The 23,089-nt window shown below is 43.5% G+C and overlaps 1 protein-coding gene across 3 annotated transcripts in view; it reads left to right on the top strand.

Annotated features, from left to right (window-relative positions):
- Nucleotides 1-15,321: 15,321 nt before the first annotated feature.
- LOC133970868 (protein kinase C beta type-like) overlaps nt 15,322-23,089 on the top strand; it is a 69,226-nt gene continuing 61,458 nt past the window's right edge. Inside the window, exons 1-2 of one of the 3 annotated variants that reach the window (XM_062407978.1) lie at nt 15,322-15,831; nt 17,535-17,566. In XM_062407978.1, coding sequence (XP_062263962.1) covers nt 15,650-15,831; nt 17,535-17,566 — 214 coding nt within the window. In that variant the 5' untranslated portion in view covers nt 15,322-15,649. The remainder of the gene's footprint in view (nt 15,832-17,534; nt 17,567-23,089) is intronic. The other 2 variants (XM_062407977.1, XM_062407976.1) reach the window with 2 other exon arrangements.

Here is a 23,089-nt window from a genome sequence, read left to right as displayed (position 1 = left end):
ATCTCTTTGTCCTGCTGTTCTCCACACGAGACCTTATGTGACATTTTGGTTGCACAGTTTTCCATATTTTCATCCCCCATGTTCACACGTTTCTACTTGTTAGCATAAAGTCAGCGTGTCCTATACTAACATATTTCTGTTAGAAAACATGAAGAGAAGTACATGACTAAAGGGAAATGAGTTATAAAAGGTTAAAATGAGATTAGTGAAGAACGAGGAACCATGCGGTTTCTTCAGTTGACCCTTATCTACAAGCGGGAAAAACTCAATTATTATAAATGATTAACTCTCACTGTTGTGTCATCCTATCAGATCATTTCACTATTTTGGATTTTTACAACTTCGACCCATTTTCGACTGCGATTCCCATTTTGAGGATACATTTTAAAGAATTGATGAAGTTTCTTCGGATGACGCATCACAGCGTTTTTCTTATTCCTCTTTACGTCTGTTCTGCTCTGAGCCTGTTTCTCATAAAGATGAACCGTTCTGCTGTCATACGACTATTTTAGGTGATTTCTAATTATGTCATGTAAAAAAAAAAAGAAGAAAATCAGTCATGTTGGAAATCTTTCAAATCTCACTTCAGCTTCTTTCTTTATTTAAAACTACATCTGTCTGACAAAAGTCGGCACGTGATGCAAAAACAAAACTGACAAAGCATCTGATTTCACTTATAGGCTCATCTCTCCAGACCTTCTCCAGTGTTTGAATACTGCATGTGTGCATAACCCATAAAGTACATCTGCTTACAGTGGGAATGACTTCATCCTGGTCTCCTGCCAAACGTTTCATGGGTTTGCCACATAGCAGTGTAAACAGAGACTAACAATAAGGTTCTTTTGTTCTCCAGCAGCATCTTGGTGTCATCACCTGCGGCTTCTTCGCAAGAAAAAAAAAAAGAGAAGTGAGAATGACCAACAGTGTGTTGCCAGCCTCCCAGTTTGAGTAAATCGAGAGAGAGAGAGGGATGAATAGAAAGTTAGAGCCCCGTGGTCAGCTGGCAGGGCTGAAAGGGGAAGAGTCAGACAGACAGGTGAGACGAGTGGGACGTTAGTTTCATTTCATCGGGGCCTGACTCAACTGGTTCCACTCTGTGTATCTGATGGTTCCACTGATCTGCACCTGGACTCCCTCATGGAGCCTCTGCAGACACTTGCAACCCCTGCTGTCTCCCCTGCACTGGTGTGGGTCCGTTATTGTTGTGTGCACGTGAATCATAACTTGGAAGTGCGTCCTTAAGTAATAACATAAAAACATGCACGGGGTGGAAGAGTCTGCTTACTTTCAGGAGTTGATCTCACATCTCTCTTTGAAACAACTTTTCAGTTGTGTACCTCTACTTAATCACTTGTTATATTCGAGGATAATCCTTTTTAAAAACCCAAATTCACTTTATAAATAAATGCTGGTTTATAGATTATATATCAGAAAGTATTCTGCCGGTCGGCGGCTTGGAGAATAATCTCAGAAGGGTGAAATTTAATCACTTCTATTTTAAAAGTCACTTGAGTGTGAAAAGCTATGTTTAGTGTTGTTGCCAGATGAAAGTGAGGCGATTGAGGGGGGGGGGGGGGGGGGCTGTGCTGCTGTAGAAGTCTCTGTTTTCACGGTAGTAAAATGATTGAGCTTAATCAGATGCACACTCTAATACTGGACTACTGCCACTGGTCCTCCTCTGTCTGGTACTTCTTGCATGCATTGCAAATAGATTCTAATCCACTATCAACTCATGCGGCTGCAATGCGGTTTGAAAAAGGTCCTGCCTATGATAATATTGTGTTTGCTCGCATGTTGTTGTGCACTCAGTGTGTGTACATATGCCATGAGTTTCATTTCTGTGAAACAGGGAGAGAGACAAGAAAACTGAAACATAGCCAGCTCCACATGACGGAGGGCATGGGTCCGATTGCAGATCCTGAAAATATCTGTGGATGCTGCATGAAACAGGACAGGAAAAATGAAGGATGCATGCATGAGCAGCGGAAAATGTAGACATGCACAAAGCTGCAGAATCAGTTTTGTTCATGAAAAGTTACTTGTTCTTGCAAAAGCTGCACGGAACTGCTGTTTACTGTTGCGTGGCAGGGCTCATCAATGGATTACAGATGTGGGGAAGAGGCAGAGCAGGGGAAATCCATGTCTGCTCCTTGTTGTCCTGCAGGAACGTTTGTAGTAAACCATACGAGCTTAGCTAGACTTACTATTGCAGATATGAGACAAGACTGCTCATTATAATCTGAGATCTAAGCAGATTAAACCTCCGGAACAAGTCGTGGCACATGCAGTCAGGAGGTTTCTGCAGGAGGGAGCTGAGGCTGCGGTGCTTTTGTTTTCTTTACACATGTAACTTCTGGAAGTTCCACCTGAAGACCTGCAATTTTCAGCTGTCAAAATATCAGATGATGTTTTACTTAGTTTGTTCCTGTCGCAGCTTGAAAGTGCACCGACAGACAGGTGCTGTGATGGTGATGAATGGGGCCTGTGTGTCTGGGGGTGTGTCATCACGTGTGGTTCCGTGTCAGGTACATTGAAACTGTTATTGTCTCTGTGTCCTTCCAACAAAGACTTCCCTGCACCTCCCTGCCTGAAAAAGAAAAACTCTAGTGTTTCCTCCTCCTAGTTACTGCAATTGAATCTGAATGTGAATGTTGAGGCTGACAGACAGTTTGAATGACTCCCCAGCAGCAACAGCACGGAGGCATTTTATGTTCTTTTTTTTTTTGTAGGTTTGAGGGAGTGGTCACTATTCACTTCAGTTGCATTTGATTTGGCTGCGACACTGTTTACTCCTGAAACTCCACAAAGCGTTTTGTGGACTCTAACACATTCACCCACTTGTCCATCGGCACAGTGGAGAGTAGATAACAAGTGAATTTTCATTTTTGGGTGAACTGTCCCTTTAAGGTTAGGGTTGGGCAAGTAGTATTTAAGGCAACGGTTAGAATAAGTGTCTAGGCAAACATTGTGCATGTGCGTGCTTGTGTGTGTGTGTGGAATGTCTCACACACACACACACACATTAGCTTCCCATTTTCATTCCTTAGCTTCTTGCAAACCCTGGTGTTACAGTAAGAGCCACTTCTGTTGCTCCATAACAGAATCTACTTTCAATATGAGGTCCTTCTGTAAACATTGATAGATGGAAGTCAAATTATTTTATTATACAACTGCGTGTGTCTTCACTTTCAGTTTGAGGCTTGATTTTAGAGGGACTGCTGTGAACTCAGTGATATGGTTATTGCCCCTGCTCCTGAATGTGACAGGGATAAGGCCTGGATGGCACCAACGTGCCAAAGTGCAAATCTTGTATCAGCAATAAATAATTGATATGCCCACTGAAAAGATTCCTAGAAACAGGACCAGGACAGTTGGGTAGAGAGGTTCTGATGTGTGCGTTTTTAATTCTGTTGAAAATGTCAGGAGGGAGCGTCACTGCTTTTGTTGCCCTTTCCCTGTAAGTCAATCTAACTCCGCATCCGCCTTCTGTTTGCACCAAAGAACCACAGTGGAGGCCAGAGAAGTTAATCATTTTCCATTTTGGCATTTTACCTCATCCTCCTTATTGAGCACGGTGAAAGCTTTTACCGACCAGCAGCCAAATCAACTAAGCCAGTGGGTCTCTTTCTATCTCAGCGCCGGTCTGAGGTTCAGTCCAGGCTCAGTGGATCCTGACTTTCCTGTAATCCACTGGCGGATCATAATTCTGCTGCAGTGAAAGTGAAACTGCGGTGAAATGAGAAGCTGTGTTTCAGGGAATCTTTATCACTTATTATAAGGAAGATCTAAACATTCACGGGGATGTTTATTACTTACAGAGTAACCGAGCACAATAAACAATCAAGTGACGGTTTTATAGTCAGTGTTTCTCATAAATGAAACAGAGCTAGCTTTTATAACTGCTCACCTGTGTGGCTTTCATAGAAGTTTAAATTTTTTACTGAACTACTGTTATTATTTTCAAACATTACATTTTATCTATTGCAGAGAAGAAGCATCAACACAATATTTACACCAAAGCTGACAACGTTTCAAAATAAAAGCTTAATTTTTGGCTTAACCCAGTCGCTGATAACTGCTGTAATTTACCCCAAGTCCTAAATCCACAGGATTAAAGACACTATGACAAATTTGATCAGTTACTTTGGACATATCATGAGTGTGAATAGCAACAAACTCTGGAACTGCTCTTCCTGGGGAGAATTGAAATGCACCTGCCAAGTGTGAAACCGATGAAGAGATACCACTGGCACATGCAGACAGAAACTCATTTGTGGAATTAGTGGGTAGATGTAGAAGAGGCGTATTCAGAATATTCACTTTGCTTTGTAACTTGTTTTCTACAATTTTTTGTGATTTCTTCTTAGTTTTTAAGCAAGTTACGAAGAAATACTAGAATTCAATATATTGCATTCTTCCCAGGCCTCTGACTTGTTCATCCTACTGTTTGTCCCTCATCCCAGGCACTGAGTGGTCCTTTGTGCTCAGACAGGAGTAAACAGTTTTATTGTTCTCAGCTCCAGTCAGAATGTCTTTGTCCTCGTCCGTACGCCTGCTGCTCAGAGTCATAAAGCCCCAATTTCTCCCTAACGATCAATTAACTCGTGTATTTTGAACACAGTCAAATCAGATTGCTGGGGCTGGCTCTTCTATTGGGATGCAAAGGTCATTCAACAAAGAACAAGAGTAAAAACGCAAGTGAAACAATGGGTGGACGTGTGAAACCAGTTGGACAGCAGTAATAAAAACCAACGATATTTAACAGCTTTTGCGGAACCAGTCAGTCACCGTCTGACGTTCATTTCTCATTAGCGTACTGAACATAGTGTGCTGGTTAAAGGTTAGGTTAATGGGTCAATATGGGGAATTCATTGTTGTCTCTGATGTGGCCCTGTTTGCTGACCGCAGGCAGATTAAACAACAAGTGACCAAAGCCGAGTGAACTTCCCCGGGTTTGTTCAGGAGAAATATTGAGCCCAGTCATCATTCAAATGTCTTTCACAAAAAGCTCGTCATATATTCCTTTGCTAAAAATGTGACCCAGAAAAGAATATCAACTATAGTTACTACAATATAAACCTTCAATATTTACCTCTGAAATGTAATAGAATACAAGGAAAGTAATCTAAAGTGGAAACCTTCAGATAAACTACAGGAAAATTGTCTATGAGTCTTACTCAGAAATGATCTGAGGTGACACAAATTCTTATTGATGACTGGCATTTACTCTGAATGAGTGTGTGTGTGTGTGTGTGTGTGTGTGTGTGTGTGTGTGTGTGTGCGCGTATGCATGTGCTTGTGTGTGCGCGTTTGTGTTTAGTGATTATTATCCTTATTTGATCATAAACTACTCCTCAGAATCACGATGACTCATTGCATTTTTTTATATTGCGTCATGCTACTACTGAAGATAGGATATCTGCTCTGACTTTTGACTCACTTGTTAAAAATGTATATCTTCATGTGTAAAACCGTGATGAATCTTGAAGGAAGTGAAAACCTCACCCACGGATTGTCTCCACAATTCGATGAATGTTGTCTCTTCGTGCTTTTGCAGTAAAGATATAATTGGATTGGTGTGTGGTCGTTTCGTAGCTTCAGCGACTTTCCGTCATGATAACCAGTCATTAAACCCCCAAAACTGTGTCTTATTAAAGAAAAAGGGGGTCAGGCTCCGGGCCTGTTGCTTCAGGTCGGGTCATAATCCCGTTAATCTGAAGGTTTATCAGATGACAAAGCATCTTAAAGTATCTTATAATGCTCGGGTACAGTTTACAGCTCCGGGGAAGTTTTTCGCAGATTCAGTTTATCCACTTTATCCTCGACTGAAGAACGAGGAGGTTTATGTTTCTTTGTCTGTAGGTCAGTTAGCAGAGTTACGCAAAACCTACCTGATGGATCACCAGGGAATTTAGTGGAGCGATAAGGAGGAATAACCCAGTGTGGGTTCAGGACAGGGAGCTGGTACGGGATTTTCTTACGGCATTTTGCAATTTTCTATCATTTCTCACAATGTAATTCATCTTGATGAAGTAGTCCCCCATATTAAGGAGACTGATATCTGTGAGTGTGCGCAGTTTGGTTCAGGAGTGTTGGGCTTCAACCAGTTAACCATTAGATGAATATGTACAGCGCTAGATTCTTATTTGGCAGCTACAAATCTGTCAGGGAGACGTTCCACCGGTTCTATAAGGACAACGACATCTGAACATCGAGTACCCAGAATGCATTCCTGGCTGCTCTACAAAAAAGCACTATAATTTAGAAGAATAGGTTGCACCGGGGAGGGTGCGTGAGAGAGGACAAAGTTGTCAGAATGAAAGTGAAATAATCTCCCGGCTAGTTCTTGGAGGACAGTTCTTCATTCTGTGGATGAGGAATAGACGGAGTTGATATGAAGTTTCCTGTTCTCCCTCCACTGTCTGGGAAAACAGTTTACGTAGTGAGGGCCAGGGGAAGTGCTGGGTCGGAAAAGAGTGAACTATGACTGTAAACAACGTAAACATGCTTTTAATTTGATGGCTGAAGGATAAATGTTTGTCCAACTGACTCATGAGAGGCTGCACCTCACTCTGGTACCAACAAATGCTGATCTGGGTTAATCTGCTGCTGCACTGGGTTCTGTCTTCCCTGGAGTATGAAACTTGAACCTGTGGCAGACAGCTCGGCAACAGATGAGACCTCCAGCTTCTTTCTGATTGGCTCCTTTGCTCCATGCAGCCTTCAACTGCTGCTGGGGTGGAAAAAAGGAATAACCAATTAATACAAATGATATTAAAAAATGTTTTGCATTCTTTTCTTGAATGTATTTGTTGAATTTGTATGTGATGTATATTACTTTAAAGAATATTTTTAATAATCTGTCTAATTATTATTATTATTAGTCGTAGTAGTAGTGTTTTGATGACTGCAGGCTCCGATCAACATCTGGAAAAGAGAACTAACTCGGCCGGCTGCGTCTTCGTCCCGTTCCAGATGAAGAATAAAGTAAATGGTGTCTGTAGTGGAGGGATGAACATGTGGACAGAAACGTGTAGTGTCTCAACAATCCTCACACACACACAACAACAACCTACTCTACTCTTAGTTCTATGAAGTAATGTGACCTCCTGGTATCTCATTTACCCAGTAACTCAGGCATCCATGTGTGTGTTAGTGTGTGTGTGTTTGTCTGTGTGTGTGTCTTCACAGAAGCCGATGTCTGACAAACCCAGAATCGACCCTTTCACTTCCAAAAACACAGAATAATGATTTGAAAGTGAAGTCAGCGTTACGGTGACGGTCATTTCACAGAAAAAAAGGGGAATGTGAAGTGTTTCTGTTTCTGACACAGTGAGTCTTTGAGGTGTGAGGCCGGTTCGTACGTGTGTTGGAGGTGGTGTCGGTCGAAAGAAGGAAATAGGACTTCTCTATAAAAATTAAGAATTTCAGAAGAAGAGGATCTATGCAAATAATTTACAGTAAGTACAGCACACAAACAAATCTCAGGAACTTAGACATAGTAATTCCTTAGAAGGCCTTTGTCCAGTTGTGCTTTGGTTTTGAGTTGATGCAAATTTCAGGAGAGTTCATTAATCATGAGATCGGAATCTGGATTGGTTTGATACAGAACAATGGAAAAAAATCTAACATTTTCCAAACCTAGCTTCCAAGTGTGAACCATGAAACCCCCCCACCCCCCCAGCCCATCAACTGTCTGATGACCTAAATGTGTTTTACCGTTGTTTGGATAGAGCTACACCCATACAACCCTCACCCTCCATCTCGGACATCACACAACCAACTGCACCTCCTGCAATCATCACCCCCCCTGCCCGCAGACCTCCCATCTACAGGAGCTGCAAAGACCCATGTGCGTCGGAAGATGAGGGAGACACCCTAGCGGTGCGTCACCCTGAATCCTACTGTTTTGAATGCTGTACAATCATCACAGTTCCAAGGAAGCTCTCTCTCACAGGACTCAATAACTTGGAACCCTGATGCAGAGGGTGTTCCTCCTGTACTTCCTGCTTCTGGAGCCGCTGAGTCAGTTCTACACTGGAATTATCCATTCTGTTGTCAGGACCAGTGGCTCGGGTCCGACTCCAGGACTTGAGTCCAGTACAACACTGTCCTTACACACTGTGCTGCTGGGAACACGCTGGAAACCTGGACTAGAAAGACTTTCATGTACTAATACACTTATGAAGCATGGTTTGCTTTAATATCATCACATAACACCATGACAGTAAATAAAAGTTTTTCTTTTGGTTTTGCTCTCTTGCAATGAGTCAAGTGAGAAGCCCAGGTTGTTTGAAGGTAACCATATCCACCCAGTGACGCCCATAATAAACAAAACAGCAGGTCCTCTTCGTGAAATCTGAACTCCTGAGAAATGCCGGATGTTCCAATTTCAAACAATAGGAAGAAACAAACCGGTTCAGAGGGAAACATCGGCCCGATTCGACAGAATAAGATCTGGATTAACTGTATTTAATTGGGTGTTTCAAAGAAACACGCGAGCCTGGAGGGAGTGTCGCCTGTTCCAATCAGTCACATCAGAGAACTCAGGGTTGATGGGTTGGAAAATCATAACTCACGAACCAGAGCAGCTGTTTGGAAAGCATGTGGGTTTTGATGGTGTCGCAGATGAGATATGATTCAGGGTAGAAAACCACTGTCATTCGAACACAAGATGTGAGAATGATATAGTGTAGTTGTTTAAACTGGTAAACTTATGCTTGTGTACTTTAGGAATAACAAAAACATATTTTCCTGACAGACGTTGAATGATCTTATTTTAAAGTAGCAATTTATCACATAGACCAAAAAATAAAAACAGTCAATATTAAATTACTCACTTGAGATTTTATTATTTCGTGAGCTTATGGTGATTTGTCTGTGACCCTTGCATTTGTGGATCCGTCAAGCTGTCACCCACCAGATGTTTTTAATGGGAATGAAACAGACATAACATTAAGTAGATGTTGTATATCTACATGCCAGTCTTTGACATCACCTCTAACCCAGTCTGCTTATTATGCATTACAGCTGCGAGAATCCAACTGAACAGATCTGCTGCAAAGACGGTGATCTGGCGCTCTCTAGTGGCTAAAAGGAATTTAGACACTTTCAAATAATAAATCATATCCAATATGATTTATTGTCCCCTTCGGCCAAAGTGTTGCAGCAGCTAAAAAACAGTACAGTGTGTAACAAAACCACAAAACACAGACCAGAATGTTGTGTAAGACTCAGAATAATAGTGCAGAATAAAAGTGAGTTGAATATTGCACCTTCCCTGAATATCATACAATACCTGTCAATACTGTATTATTCCATATATATTTGCTACTGTACATATCTTATTTATTTACATTTCATATACGCACAATACTCTGCACTTCTAGACGCTAAACTGCATTTCGTTGTATAAGTACTTGTACTGTGCAATGACAATAACGTTGAATCTAATCTAATCTAATCTAGTTTTTAATTTGGAAATTCAGCCACACGGAAGAGTGTCCATCTGTCTGTTATAACGCATATAAGATGAAAAACAAATAGTGGAAAATAAAATCTAAAAGCAAAAGTGTAAAAATGTGCCAGAGAAAGAGTTAAGGTTATTGAGCCACAAGGTAGAATCCACAAAAAGACTACAACCTGCAGCCACTAGAGGGCGCCACCCTGTCACTTTGGTTCACTCCCTGTGCGCCTCACAGAGGTCATCATGGGGTGCAGATGTGTGGGTGTGTTCTGCCTGGTGGGAGATGGAGATCGCCATCAGGCTGGAGGTGGAGAGTCTATTTTCTCACTCGTATCTCCCAGTGCTCCCCCCTCTCACTTTATCCCCCCCCCCCCCCCATACACTTCTCCCTCCCTCCCTGTCTCCCATGAGATCCAGTCTTTCACATATAAATAGCACCACTGTACGCTGTGGTAATGAGTCATTTTTCTTTGCAGGTCTTTCATCGCCTGTTTGATGAGCAGGGATCAAGGATTTCTTCAGAGTAGCAATCATTGTTAGCGTGCACATGTATGTACTTGAGTGGGCTGAGGGTGCAAGGGAAGATTGTTTTTTGCTTTCTGATGTGTAACTAACCTCTGCAGAGAAGTTGCTTCTTATCGAGTTGATACTGTGAAAGCTTTGTTTGCAGATGACAAACATTAAAACCCAAACCACGGTCCGAGCCACAGTTGGTGTCTGTGCTTTCCTTGTTTACATTTGATCAGTTAGTGTCAGTTCCACGTTGCAGCTGAAGGAAAGCACCAGAGAACGTCCTGTCATCATATCTGTGTGGGCTGTGGCCACTTGCCAATTTGTTGGACAACTTTCGGTTTGAATGACACATGAATACACTGGTTCATTAAGTCGGCTGCCACCGTCACCACATCAAGAGCAGCACACAACATTTATTCAAATAAAGTGAATGATTGAAAGTCCTCACTGCTCGAACTTTATATCCTCTGCGGTGAAGACTGTGAACCTCTTCTCCTTCTTTCTCCTCAGCTGCTGTTTAATCCTTCCTGCTATCGGTCAGAAAGTCTGAACGGTCACAAAACAAATTTTCATCATGCAACGGAACAGAACCGATCGATTTGTGGTCTGAGGCACATTTCACATCTGTTATTTGGGTTCGGACAAAACTGCTCTGGTCTGGAGGTCCAGGCCAGAAAGAGGGAAGGTGTGTGTCCACGACCAAAATGGGCGTACGAGTTCTTTTGGACTGTGTCACCACCGAACGTCTGTATCACTGGATCCAACTACAAGGAACGGACCAGACGTTCCATCTCGTCTTGCACAGGCTTCAGGTGGACTCTGCTGGATGTGTGGTGCACCATCTTCCAAATGAATAGTTCAGATCAGGGTCATCACAGACCAACTGGGAAAGGTCAGTATCCCAACAAACACAACTTGAAGGCTTGGAGGTTGGAAGCTGGTGAGGGATCATGTTCTCTTACAGCTCCTACTCCAGGGTTTGGAGAACCGGTGCCGTGAAGGAGTTCATCTGAAACCATTCGTGCAGGTGATTCTTTCTGCTGGTGAAGCTTCTCTCCGACAAGTGAAACAAAGCAGTTGGCTGAAATCCACGCGCATCTGAGGAGGAACAGTGTTTACACCCTCCGCGGGCCGACAGTGGGAGTGAGCAGGGGAACTGGCAGCTCCAGTGTGGGGGAGAAGAAGGGAGAAAAAAAACATGCTGAAAAATACAATAATAAATGTGAGATATCCTCCAGCAAAACACAGTGTTTCGTGCTTCTAGCTTCACCAGGTGTGCTGATACATGAGCCTCCCCACACACACACACGGACTGAATTATTGATGATTTTATTTGATTGTGTTACTTTTCATGAGTAGCTTGTAAAATCTCCATTTCCATCTTGTTCCAAACAGAAAATCTCCACTTTCTGAATTTGTGTATCTGTCTTGGTGAATCAGATTTTCTTGATTGATGGTATGTATTATGTTCTTGGAAATGCACTTATTGTAATAAAAGTAAATTATAGTTTAAATAGATTTATTAACAAAGAGTCATTTCTGAGGACTTTAAAACACAAACTTACCTCCTGAAATCTCACCCTCTGAAAAACAAGTGTTGGATAAGTTCTTCTGATGACTCATGACTTCAACAAGCCAAACCTGCTCACTTTAATTGACTTTAACTTTCATTCAGTCAGTGTTCTAAGATTTTTAAGGTGAAATTTATGTAATGTAATTATCTTGTAGCAGGTTATTATTCATGAAGCGTGACAGCTTTCCAAGCTTTCACACGCATGCTCTCAAAGAATTACACGTCTGTTTAAAATTCACACTTTGCATGTTTAAGTGGCTAAAACACAAGATAAGTGCAAAATATAAACCTTGTCCTTCACGTTTGAGCATTTAACCTCTGAGATAAATCCCACTGGAGTGAGGACATTTGGAAAAGTGACACTCCTGGTCGTCCTCACGTTGCAGCCAAACTGTTTTAGGTTCAAAATTAGAACAGGGTTAGGTTTAGGGGATGTGATGGTATTAGGCTCCTAGGCGTGGTTTAGAATAAGGGTCTGAATGATGCTGCAAACACACTTCCAGGAAAAAATCTGTTCCACTGCAGCCTTTTACATGATTATACAAAAACACACACACTCACAGACACACACCAAAAACATGCAGACATAGACAAAATCGCATAGCTAGAAACACGTGGACCGGCACGCAAAATAAAGACATGCACGCAACTGCACACGGATCCACACTCGAGCACACAGCCACAGAGGATGAGTGTGTATGTGGGTGTGTGTGTGTGTCTGTGTGTGTGTGTGTTTGTGTGAGTGTGTGTGAGGGAGAGGGGGTAAAGTGCAGTTATGCAAATGAGCTGTGAAAGCAGAAGAATGAGCTCTCTGTGGTTTCGGATCACTGATGCCTGAGCTGCCTTTAACCACAGCTCTGTTGATAGTAGAGTTAAATCCGGTGACAGAGATCAGCTTCATTCAGAGCATCCCACTGAGAAATGTATTAAATAAAACTCGTATTCTTTCCAATGGGCAAGTTCATCCACGACACTGTGCTGTAAAACTTAAACTAAGGTCTCGGATGCTGTGGTGACATATTACTGAAGCCTAGCATGTGGGAGAGAGAGAGAGCTACTCGGTCTGTGGTGCGAGCATATGGCTATTTCCTGAAGGCAGTGTGCAGACCTGGTGTGAACACAACTTGAAAAAGTCTCTACACTAACAAATAGACCTTCTTTTAACACCCAGCTCGAGCCACAGCTAACGAAAATGTACTTTACAAACAACTATGTCACGTGATAATAAGCACATTAGTTTAACCATCTCTTTTATTAACATTTCTATGTTAACCAAGTATTGCTGTGAACTCAATAATGAGCCTAAAATCGTTATATATGTGTAGCGTGTGAGGGTTTCTGCACTGTTCTGTGGTCAGTGAATGACAAAGAAAGCAACAGGTTTATGTAACAATGCCCTCCCCTCTGTGAAAGACAGGGTGAGAAGATGGGAATCGTGGGACTGGAGAGGAAGATCAGAGAAGGAGCAGATGGAAAGAGGTGAAAGAGAGAGGAGGAAGGAAGGATGCACATTCAGTATTATATCAACATTTTTACAGATGAAAATGTCCTTGAATAAAAGGAAATCCCTCCCTCACTGTTAAAAATCCTGCGCTACATTTTCCCAGAATGCTTTTCAGAAACCAGGCATAGAGTCAGATTATTGTCAAGAAAACCCAAAATTTGATTGACAGGTTTATGTAATAACTGAAAAGCGTTGACACTGCAGTGAGTTGTGCCAATTCCAGGAGGAGTACCTGGAAGTTCACTGGCCTGTCTGTTTGCATCAACACAGCAACTGTTCATTTCTTGAGAATTTTCACAACGCACAAAACAAAGTGGCTTTTCCTGGAACAACATGTGGGCCCCACCTTTCATATCTGTCTTCAGGCTGTTTTGCATTACAGTTCATTGAGGACAGTGGTAGAGTATGAATATTTCCAATTTAACCTCCTGCCAGCAGTTTACCTTTCAGACCTCTTTCCTCGTGTGTCTCTCTAGACTTTCCTTGAAAACCTGACCTGTGCCAGCTCGTTTGGTCAGTTTCTCTGTCAGAGTTCAAGCGTTCTCCAAGTTTCCCCAGGTTTTGTTTTTCGACCTTGACTTTGTGTGACTCTGTATTTTTCTGACTCTGTGCACCACACCTGCAGGTCCAAATGGCTTTACCTGAACTTTCCTCATGTGGCATCTGAATTTGGATCCTCACCTGTTTCTGGAAATGACGACTAACGCAGTAGGTCAATGGAAATTGGTGAGTCTTGATCGCCCACTGGTGGCTGTCTGCACTGGACGTCCACACTGGTTTGCCGGCATCGACTCTCGACCCCAGCTCAGCAGCCCTATGGAATAGTTACATCAGATCCTGTGTATTGAGGAAAAGTTGAAGAGGTTTGGCTTCTTTACCAAGTGATGAGTCACTGTGTCACAGTCTACACATAAACCCACGTTCAGGTACACACACAGGGTCTGCTTACATCACTGCCACTGCAAATTGTGTTCTTCTGATGTTACAGTCTGCCAGATTGTGTAGCGCTGCAGGTGTGAGAGCCGCTGCAGGTCAGAGGCCCGGGCGATAGAGACGGGTGAGGTCAATGTCGGCTGGTGGGCCGAAGCTGCAGTAAACCAGGATTGATGAGACCAGCGTGAACCGCACAGACGGTTACGTGTCTCCAGGCTAAATCAATCTCATCTAGGTCATTGGCTGCCAGCTGACAGCCACTGTGTGTGTGTGTGTGTGTGTGTGTGTGTGTGTGGCAGTTGGGACTATGGTTGTCACCGTATGAAAAATCCGATTCTGTGGCCTCAAAGCAGAGAGGAGAGCAATTCTACTGCTATTTCAGTTTTGAATAAAGACTGTTCTGAGCACTGATGTCACAGACTGTTCATAAAGAGGGACGATGCAGCGTCTCGTCTTCCTCACACCGTCCAGAAATGAAGCCAAAATCACCCAGATAGGAAGACCGCCATCTTGGACATTCAGAGCAAGAGGCTGTGAAGTGGCGAGACTCCACTGGTCCATCAAGACAGTTCACCCCTGTTTCTATAGCCTCAAATAACTGAGCTGCTGTGACTTGTTATTTTGGTCCATAAAAAGTCACACAATTGACCTGCTTCATTAGAAAAAAACACCTTCAATGTATCCTGGGAAAATTAACTCAACAATTGCAGATGATGATTCTCCAAAATCCCTTTTTTTAAAAAAAAAAGAAAATCCTTCAACAATCCTCCTTAAAATATTCCACAGGCCAAATCAACTCATTGAACTTCACTTTAATATCAGAGCTTTTACGGAAAAGCTCTCTCTCCCTTTCTCTTGCTCTCTCTTTTTATTCTATACGCTTCATTGGCAAATTAAATATTAAAGACAATCAAAGAATCAAATTGACTCTCTCTCTCTCACTCTGACTCTCTTACTTTGGCTCCCTCTCGCTTACTTTGACTCTCTCTCTCACACTTTAATTCTCTCTCTCTCTCTTACACATTTGGATTCTCTCTCTCGCTCTCATTTTGATTAGCCCTTGCTCTCTCTTACACACTTGGATTCCCTCTCTCTCAGTTTGATTAGCCCTTTCTCTCTCTTACACACTTTGATTCTAACTCTCTCTCTCTCACACTTTGATTATCTCTCTTTATCTCTCGCTCGCTCTCTCGCTCTCTCTCTCTCGCCTCAGACACACCCCCATCCTCTCTCTCGCTCGAAAAGGAGGAAGCGGCAGTGAGAGAGAGAGAGAGACATACAGATAGAGAGAGAGAGAGGGAGGCAGGGAGAGAGAGAGGCAGAGACATAGAGACACACAGATAGAGAGAGAGAGGGAGAGAGAGACACACACAGATAGAGATAGAGATAGAGAGAGAGGGAGATAGAGAGAGCAGTGCAGCAGCGGCAGCAGCAGCAGCTCGTGCACTCGGCGGAAGAGCAACACGACGAGAAGTCACCGAGAAACTAAAGAACTAGAACACCACGGAACTCTGAGCTGCTCAGGTCGAGCAACAGCGGCACGAGCAGCAACAGCACCGACACTCGAAGGCTCGGGCTCGGACACCTCCCGTCGGTCGGTCGGTCGGCTGAAAAGTGAAGAGGAACCACATCCCGGTGCTCGGCAGGTGTCAGCGGGAGGATGGCGGACTCGGTGGCGGTGGCGGCGGCGGCAAACAGCGACGGGGAGGACGGGCCCGTGCGGGGCTTCGCGCGCCAGGGAGCCCTCCGCCAGAAGAACGTGCACGAGGTGAAGGACCACAAATTCATCGCGCGCTTCTTCAAGCAGCCCACGTTCTGCAGCCACTGCACGGACTTCATCTGGTGAGGAACACACACACACACACACACACACACACACATACACACACGGGTCAACTCCACAGGCCACAGACAGGGAGGCACATGTTTGATGTAGATGCGTGAAGAAGTGTTTTTTTTAGGAACAAGAGTGATGGGTAGGGAGAAGATACCCTGACAAGATGGCTGTAACCTCCTGTATGGGTTTATAGGGTCATTAAGTTGGAGCAGGGATGAGGGACAAGTGGGAGGGCTGCACTGGTTTTCCTCAAAAGAACCAGTGTGTCAGGTGGAGACTTGCAGGGAGATGTGTGGGCAGACTGGTGTTCGATAACCTTCTGCAGAGCTGCATCCAGCAGGGATAACCGAACACGGATCAAACAGTGACACGACAGCTCACACAACTTTTCCTCCCTCTGCACCCCCCTCTCATCCTCTAAAATCACCTGTACAGACATGCCACTGTGCAGCCCACCTCAGGTATATATCAGTATGTTCTCTCAGGGACAGGTAGAAGTGGGAGGACTGCCACAGATTGCACAGTTCTGTCAAACATCCGCTGCAGCCTCCTCCTCCTTCTTGTTGTTGTCGATCCTGTGTGTGTGTGTGTGTGTGTGTCACATAGAAGATAATGTGATCATATCAGAGTCGCTGTGTCACCAAACTTCTGAATCACACGTACAGACGAGTCACCGTGCAGCCCACCCCGAGAGGAAGATGACAGAATGATGTGTGATAACATTAAAGATGTCATGCAGAAGAAGAGTCAGAGGGAATAATGAACATGTTTCTCAAGGGTCAAACACTGACACGGCTGCTCCCACAACTTCACCTCCTCCCGCTTGCTCCCCCGCCTTCTTTTCCTCTGCATTTTCTCCTCTCAGTCACCTGTACAGACATGTCTTCCTGCAGGAGGGGGGGGGGGGTTACATGACAGTGATAAGGCCCTGTGGTCGGGTTATAAAAGGAGTTACCGGCTCTAGGTTGGCCTATTTGTCCCGTTTATTATTATCGCTGCTTTGCGCTACTCCCAATACAACCATCGAGTCCTGTGACGGGCTTTTTAATTTCTGAATGGCTAAATGGTTTGACCTAGGAGGTTGTAGATATCTATCTATTTATCTATCCATCTATCTATCTATCTATCCATCTGTCTATCCCTCTATTTATCTATCTGTCTATCTATCTATCTATCCGTCTGTCTATCCGTCTATCTTTCCATCTTTCCATCTAGGTCAATAAGACTAATGAAAAAGAACAATGAGAGCACTGAGTGATTTTACACCCCGTGAGATTATCTATTTGAAGCCACAATATGAGCATGAGCAGGGCTGAGTGTGCTTATGAATGTGTGTGTGTGTGTGTGTGTGTATGCATGTGCGTGCATGTGTGTGCCCCTTCAGGCCTCCCTGCATATTTTTGAATAGGTGTGTTCGACCTTGCCTTGGGGAGGCCGTGACCCTGGCAAACACAACAGTCTTGAGAGTGTGTGCTTGCCATTATGTGTGGATCTAATTGGCCCTCACTACACACTATGTACTGTTCATACATAATTAAATGTCCACACTGATTGTGTATCTGGGTGTGTGTAGAATTTGTGCTCTCTAGATTGAAATCTGTAGAGTTGTGTGTGTGTGTTTGTGTTTTGTGTGTGTGTACTGTACACATGTCTGTGCCTTTACAATGTTTAATATTCAACATGTTTTGTGTTTGTGTTCTCTCCACAGGGGGTTTGGCAAGCAGGGATTCCAGTGTCAAGGTACGTGGATAACACACACACACACACACACACACACACACACACACACACACACACACACACACACACACACACACACACACACACACACAAATATACACACAGTCACACACACTCATGCTCCACTGCCTACTTTCTTTCTCTATTCTGTTTTTGAATTTCCACGCTCTGAATTACGAGAGCTGTCATTTCCCACCTCTTTGGTTTTCAGATTCGTAGATTGGTATTATACCTCATCGGTCTCTTCTTCATCTTTTGTCACTTTACTTTCGTCTTTTCTTTTTTAACTCCCCTTATCAGTCTCATTCTCATCTTCTTCCATTCATCTTGCGTTTTACTTTTCTTCAGAGTGCTCAAGTGAACGCTGAGGTTCAGAGCCTTTGTATCAGATGCAGTCGTCTCCAATTCATAAACATATTTCTCAATAACACAGGAGCTGCGATGAGCTTTAAACTCATATTATTTAATATCAGACAGTTTACATTTCAGGATTTGATTGGAACAAATAACAACAACATGTTCACATTTACTCCAGACAGGAAATAAAGCTTGGGCCATCATATGTTTGACAGGTCTATCATTAAGAGGCTATAAATGATTCTGTATCTTTTGTTCGAGATGAAGGCGTTGAAGCTGTGAATTGAGTGTTTTCCTACAAATAGAGTGAGACCAATACAACTATATGGCTCAGCTCTCTTCAAAGATCAGTGGGAAACGTTACAGGTCAAGTCTGGAAGTGGAGGCAGGACTTTGGAGCTCGACTCAAAAAATAAAGCTTTCTGTGGGTGTTGGTTTAGTTTTGGATCGTAGGAAGGTGACCGGGCCTCGGGAAATAAATATCCTGTTTGTTTTGCCTACACAGTCGATTCATTGACTGAGCATTAAAAACTTTCAGCTTCAATATCAAAAATCCATTTATTTTTTAATGGTTTACAATGTTCAGACCTTTTTTTTTTTTTATATTTCGTGTTGTCAAAGGTAAAAGACAGTTTCCATTAATATGAACAACAGGAGTCTGTTTAGCCATTTTTAGATATAAACTGGATTCTGGACATTTTCAGGTGTTTGTCTTTCAAATATGAAGTCAGACATGTGCACAACCACAGGAAAGAGTCCTAAACGTTCAGGTGAAAGGTGGCTAGAGCATATAAGAGGCAGGACTTGATGTAAAAATGGAAGAGTCGGCCTGAAAACTCTCCAATGTCATCGTCTCTCCAAGTTGACATGTTTCTGAGTTTTCTACGTATATGGGTCCTCTTCTCTCTTCTGATTTGTCTTATGCTTCAACTGCACAATCGCTTGCTGTGGATTTTCGAGTTGTATCCTCACATGAGCTCATATCACATGTGCGGTTTCACATACAGCCCCTCCAGAAAATATCAGGAAGATGTATAGAGTTGAGTGCAGTGCAGTTCCAAGGGAATCGTTACAGGGTGACACCGGGTAAGGAAACTGAGGCAGTTAACTGGAATTCAGCCAAATGGCACGTCAAAATATGTGCTGCGAAAAAAGACCTGTTGTGTTCACACAACAAGTAACATTCTGTCATGAAGCTCAAGACCCTGGAGGTGAAATGGAGGATTTAGTTCAGGAATGATCAGATTAGATCAGATCAGTGGTTCTCACTGGACTAATCGGTGGGAAACGTATGTCCTGTTCAAACTCAAAACACATGATGTAACTCCACAGATTTAGGTTAATATATTAAAGACGTTTATAATGTATTGTGATTTAATCTCAAATCATGGTAAATCAGGCGAGGTAAAGATTCCATCCTTCCGCTGTATTCTGAGCTTCATCCTACAGCAGAGACGGATACTGAGACACAGCTGCTGCCAACATAAACTCTCAGATAACAAACACATAATCTGGAGCTGCTCTGAGTTTTTCTGCAGTTTTCAATTTGCATGAAGTCGGTGTTTTTTTTTTTTCAATTTCATGAACAGCCGACTCGATGTGTCCAAGGATTTCACGTCTCTTAGCAACAGTGAGACATTCAGATGCAGTTGTCCACATGCCGATGGACGGAAAGAGACGCTGCTCAATACAGCAGTGGGTTCGCTGGTAATTAGCTGATGGGGATATGTAATATGTCAATAGTGTCCTTTAACAGATGCATCCGCTGCACCATAGGGGCGCCCACGCCTCTGGAGAGGAAGGGGTGTGTGTCTGTGTTTGTGTGTGTGTTTGTGTGTGTGTGTGTGTGTGTGTGTGTGTGTGCGTGCGCACTTCTACACTCTGATAACAGGGCAGAGCACTGAGGACTCTAAGCGATTTACAGCAAAGATTTCAGATCTCTCTCCGTCTGCTGATGCCCAAAAATAAACTGACTGCCTAACACGTGTATTTGAGTTTGTACATGTGTGAGTGAGTGGCACTTAGCAACAAATGCACTCACCTTTGTTTATCAGGTGTGTGTTTGCGTGTCCTGAAAGGCTCTTTGATGCATTTGTCAAATGTGGTGCAGGGTGTCACTTCCCCAGAGCTCAGGGAGAAAGGTAATTCCTCTGTAATGTCTCTCTGACACACACACACACACACACACACAAACGCACACTTTGGGTGTGATAGTCGTGTGTCACCGTTGTCTCACAACTAAAGGCAGAGCGTTGTGTGTCTACAGGAGGGTTGACTCTGCTGTTTGCTCTCATCATTATTCATGATGCCTCGCTCTGAGACCTGACTCTACTAATCAATGTCTTACACGGTGTCTTGTGGATTGATTTTATTCTCATTACCTGTATCAGGTCGTGTCCCCCCCCCCCATCTTGTCTCATGATCACACCGCTGTGGGCTCATTTTCTCCTGCTTCTTCCTGGTCTCACTGCTCCTCGAGTTCTGCAGCTCTGACCTTTGACCTCAGTGTTTAGTTGGCTCTGACCGGCGCTGATCCAGAAGAGGTTGATTGTCTCTGGCATCTTGTTAAACCGCCGCTGTAATTAATACAGCAGCTGGCTTATTGCTGCCGCGCGTCTCAGTGGCAGCACTAGGTTTCAACGAAGCCGAGATTCATTTGCAGCATTTGACGCTGACATTTGTTCCCTGTTGGTTTTTCATTCTGCCTCGTCATGAGTGCCAAAGGGAAGTTAGATCAGGTTCTGATTATTAAATGACATATCAGTAATTGTCTTCGCTTTTTTTGATATGAGCTATTGGAGTCTAGAACTTTACACTCCTGGCTCTGCTTACATGTCATGAGCGTATTCCTCTGCCAAGGCCAACAAGTCTTTACGTATTAGTAAAATTATAAAAATTTGCCTTCCCTCACTAATATGTACCTGTCCATCCAATTGATGCCCTCATTATTGTCTTTGATCGGAAAATTATAGCATTCTGCAAGTGACTAAAAAGAAAGTAAGGACACACCCGGCTGTTTGAATGGTGGCTTGTTCCAGCCTCGAGGTTGGTTGTGTTTTGCATGTTGTGTAATATACAGTTTGTGCTGGTCTGAGCGGCTCATTGCCACCGAGGTGTCGTTGCTGTAAACAATAACCTGCAACGCCTCTGTGGGATCCTGCTGTTCAGGTTCCCAAACCTTAGAGAGAGAGAGGGAGAGTTTGCAGCAGCCTGAACGATGTAACGTGGTGTTTCTAAGAAGAGAGTGTGTGTCTGTGTGTGTGTGTGTGTGTGTGAGAGAGAGTTTTTAACATATTTCCTGTTTCTTGAAGTCGAGAGTTAAGCGAGCACGTGATCTGTGTTCCATTTAATGACCCATTGAGCACTTATTTCCTTATGTCTGTGCAGAACTATGTGTGCTCTGCAGCTTCTACGTGATTGGTTTTGTGTGTGTGTGTGTGTGTGTGTGTTTATGCACGCGTTCCTAAATGAGTTTGTTAATAATGAGTTGGGTTTCAGCGTGTAACAGGCTATTCTGTGTCCTCCACTGTCTGCTCCCAGACTTAATGGACAAATTATCCCTTAAGCGAGCTTGAAAAGGGTTCGGGGAGGAGGAGGGTGGGTGGCACTCGGTGACAGGGAGTGTAAGAAAATTCATAAATAGCAGCGGGAGACTGAGAAGAGATTCGAAAAGATGGATGGCGAGATAAGGGTGGAGGAGGCAGAGGGAGGTAGAAAAAAGAGGGGGTGGTATTCATGGAGGAGATGGGAAGAGAGGAAAAGAGGGGAAGGTGAGTGGGAAGGACGTAGGAAGCAGACGATGATTACATGTGATTTTCCCTAAAACTTCCTATGGAAACAGCTCAGAGCCAGAAGAGGGATGAACAGAGGGATGAACAGAGGGATGGCAGATGTGTTACATGTCCTCTGGGGCAATAAGAAAAAAAGTGCAGTATTCCCTGCAGTCTCTATTAATGTTTATAATTTAATGTGAGCATGTAGAGAACACACTGTACAGTAGAGAAAATGGAAAGGAGATACGAGGATATAAATGATGAACATTGAGGAAAGATATAGGGCGGAAATAGATGCATGCTACAATTCTCCATAATTTATTCTATCTACCATTCTCTGTTTAGCCTCATAAATAAAATCCTTTTATAGCGTATGCGAGGTCTTGTGCACAATGCAACCTGTTATGCTTTTTGGCAGATGATGCCATCGAACCCAAACCGCTTATGTTCTGTCAAATTGAAACCATTCAAATTAAGTTCTGGACCGAGAGGATTGTACGAGTGCTCAGCTCTAATGGCATCCTCTATAATCTAATAAGAAAATCAAGAAATCCAGCAGACAGATGGTTGAGAATGAGTAAGAAAAAGGTATATGCACAGGACTGACACTCCAGCAGAGAGATGGGGAGTGAGATTTTTTCAAGCATGGACAGAGGAGATAATGGACAGGGAGGAGGAAGAGGAGCTGGAGAGATGAGATGGTGTAGGCACGCTCTTTTGATTGCACTTACAACGAGTTGCTTGCTGCAGCTTTTAGCACCTTCTCCTACAGAAAAATGTATGGGTATATATGTTTTGTTAAGTGCCATTCAATCCTCTCTTTGACTCGGGCGTCTCTCTCTCTTTCACCTGCAGCCGTGAAGCATGCTCCCCTGGGCCCAGTGCCTGCGTTCCTCTGGATTTCATATGATACGTTTTCCGCCTTTTCAGGATTTATTCAGCTCTAAATGAGTTGGTGAATATTTGCAAACACGGGAGTCTGTTGGCCGCGCCGAACGCAGCTCAGGTGCCTCTGCAACAGCAACCTGTGTGGGCGAGAGGTCTCCGGATCCAAAAACCTGCCTCCTACACACACAAGCACACTTATTCATGCACACACACACATACACACACACACACATTACTGAAATAAACGCGCACTCAGTGTTGATGTCGAGGTGTATCATTGAGATCCTGGAGCAAAGAAACATGGACACAACTGTATCTGTCATCCAGTCTTTTGTTTTTCCACCTGCTCTGTTTGTTTTCCCAATTTCTTTTGACCTGCCAGTCTCTCCCTGTCTATCCCACGCTCTCTCTCTCTCTTTCCCTCGCTCTTTTCTGTTTTCTCTTTCTGTCCTCTCCAGCTTTCTCTTCCCGCTCTGCCCTCCTCTTTCCCTTCCGAATTCTCTCT

This window comes from Platichthys flesus, chromosome 16 (genome assembly GCF_949316205.1).
Source record: "Platichthys flesus chromosome 16, fPlaFle2.1, whole genome shotgun sequence".
NCBI classification, from domain to species: Eukaryota; Metazoa; Chordata; class Actinopteri; order Pleuronectiformes; family Pleuronectidae; genus Platichthys; species Platichthys flesus.
The sequence above is the reverse complement of the archived record's forward strand: the minus strand, read 5'-3'. Positions and strand labels throughout refer to the sequence as shown.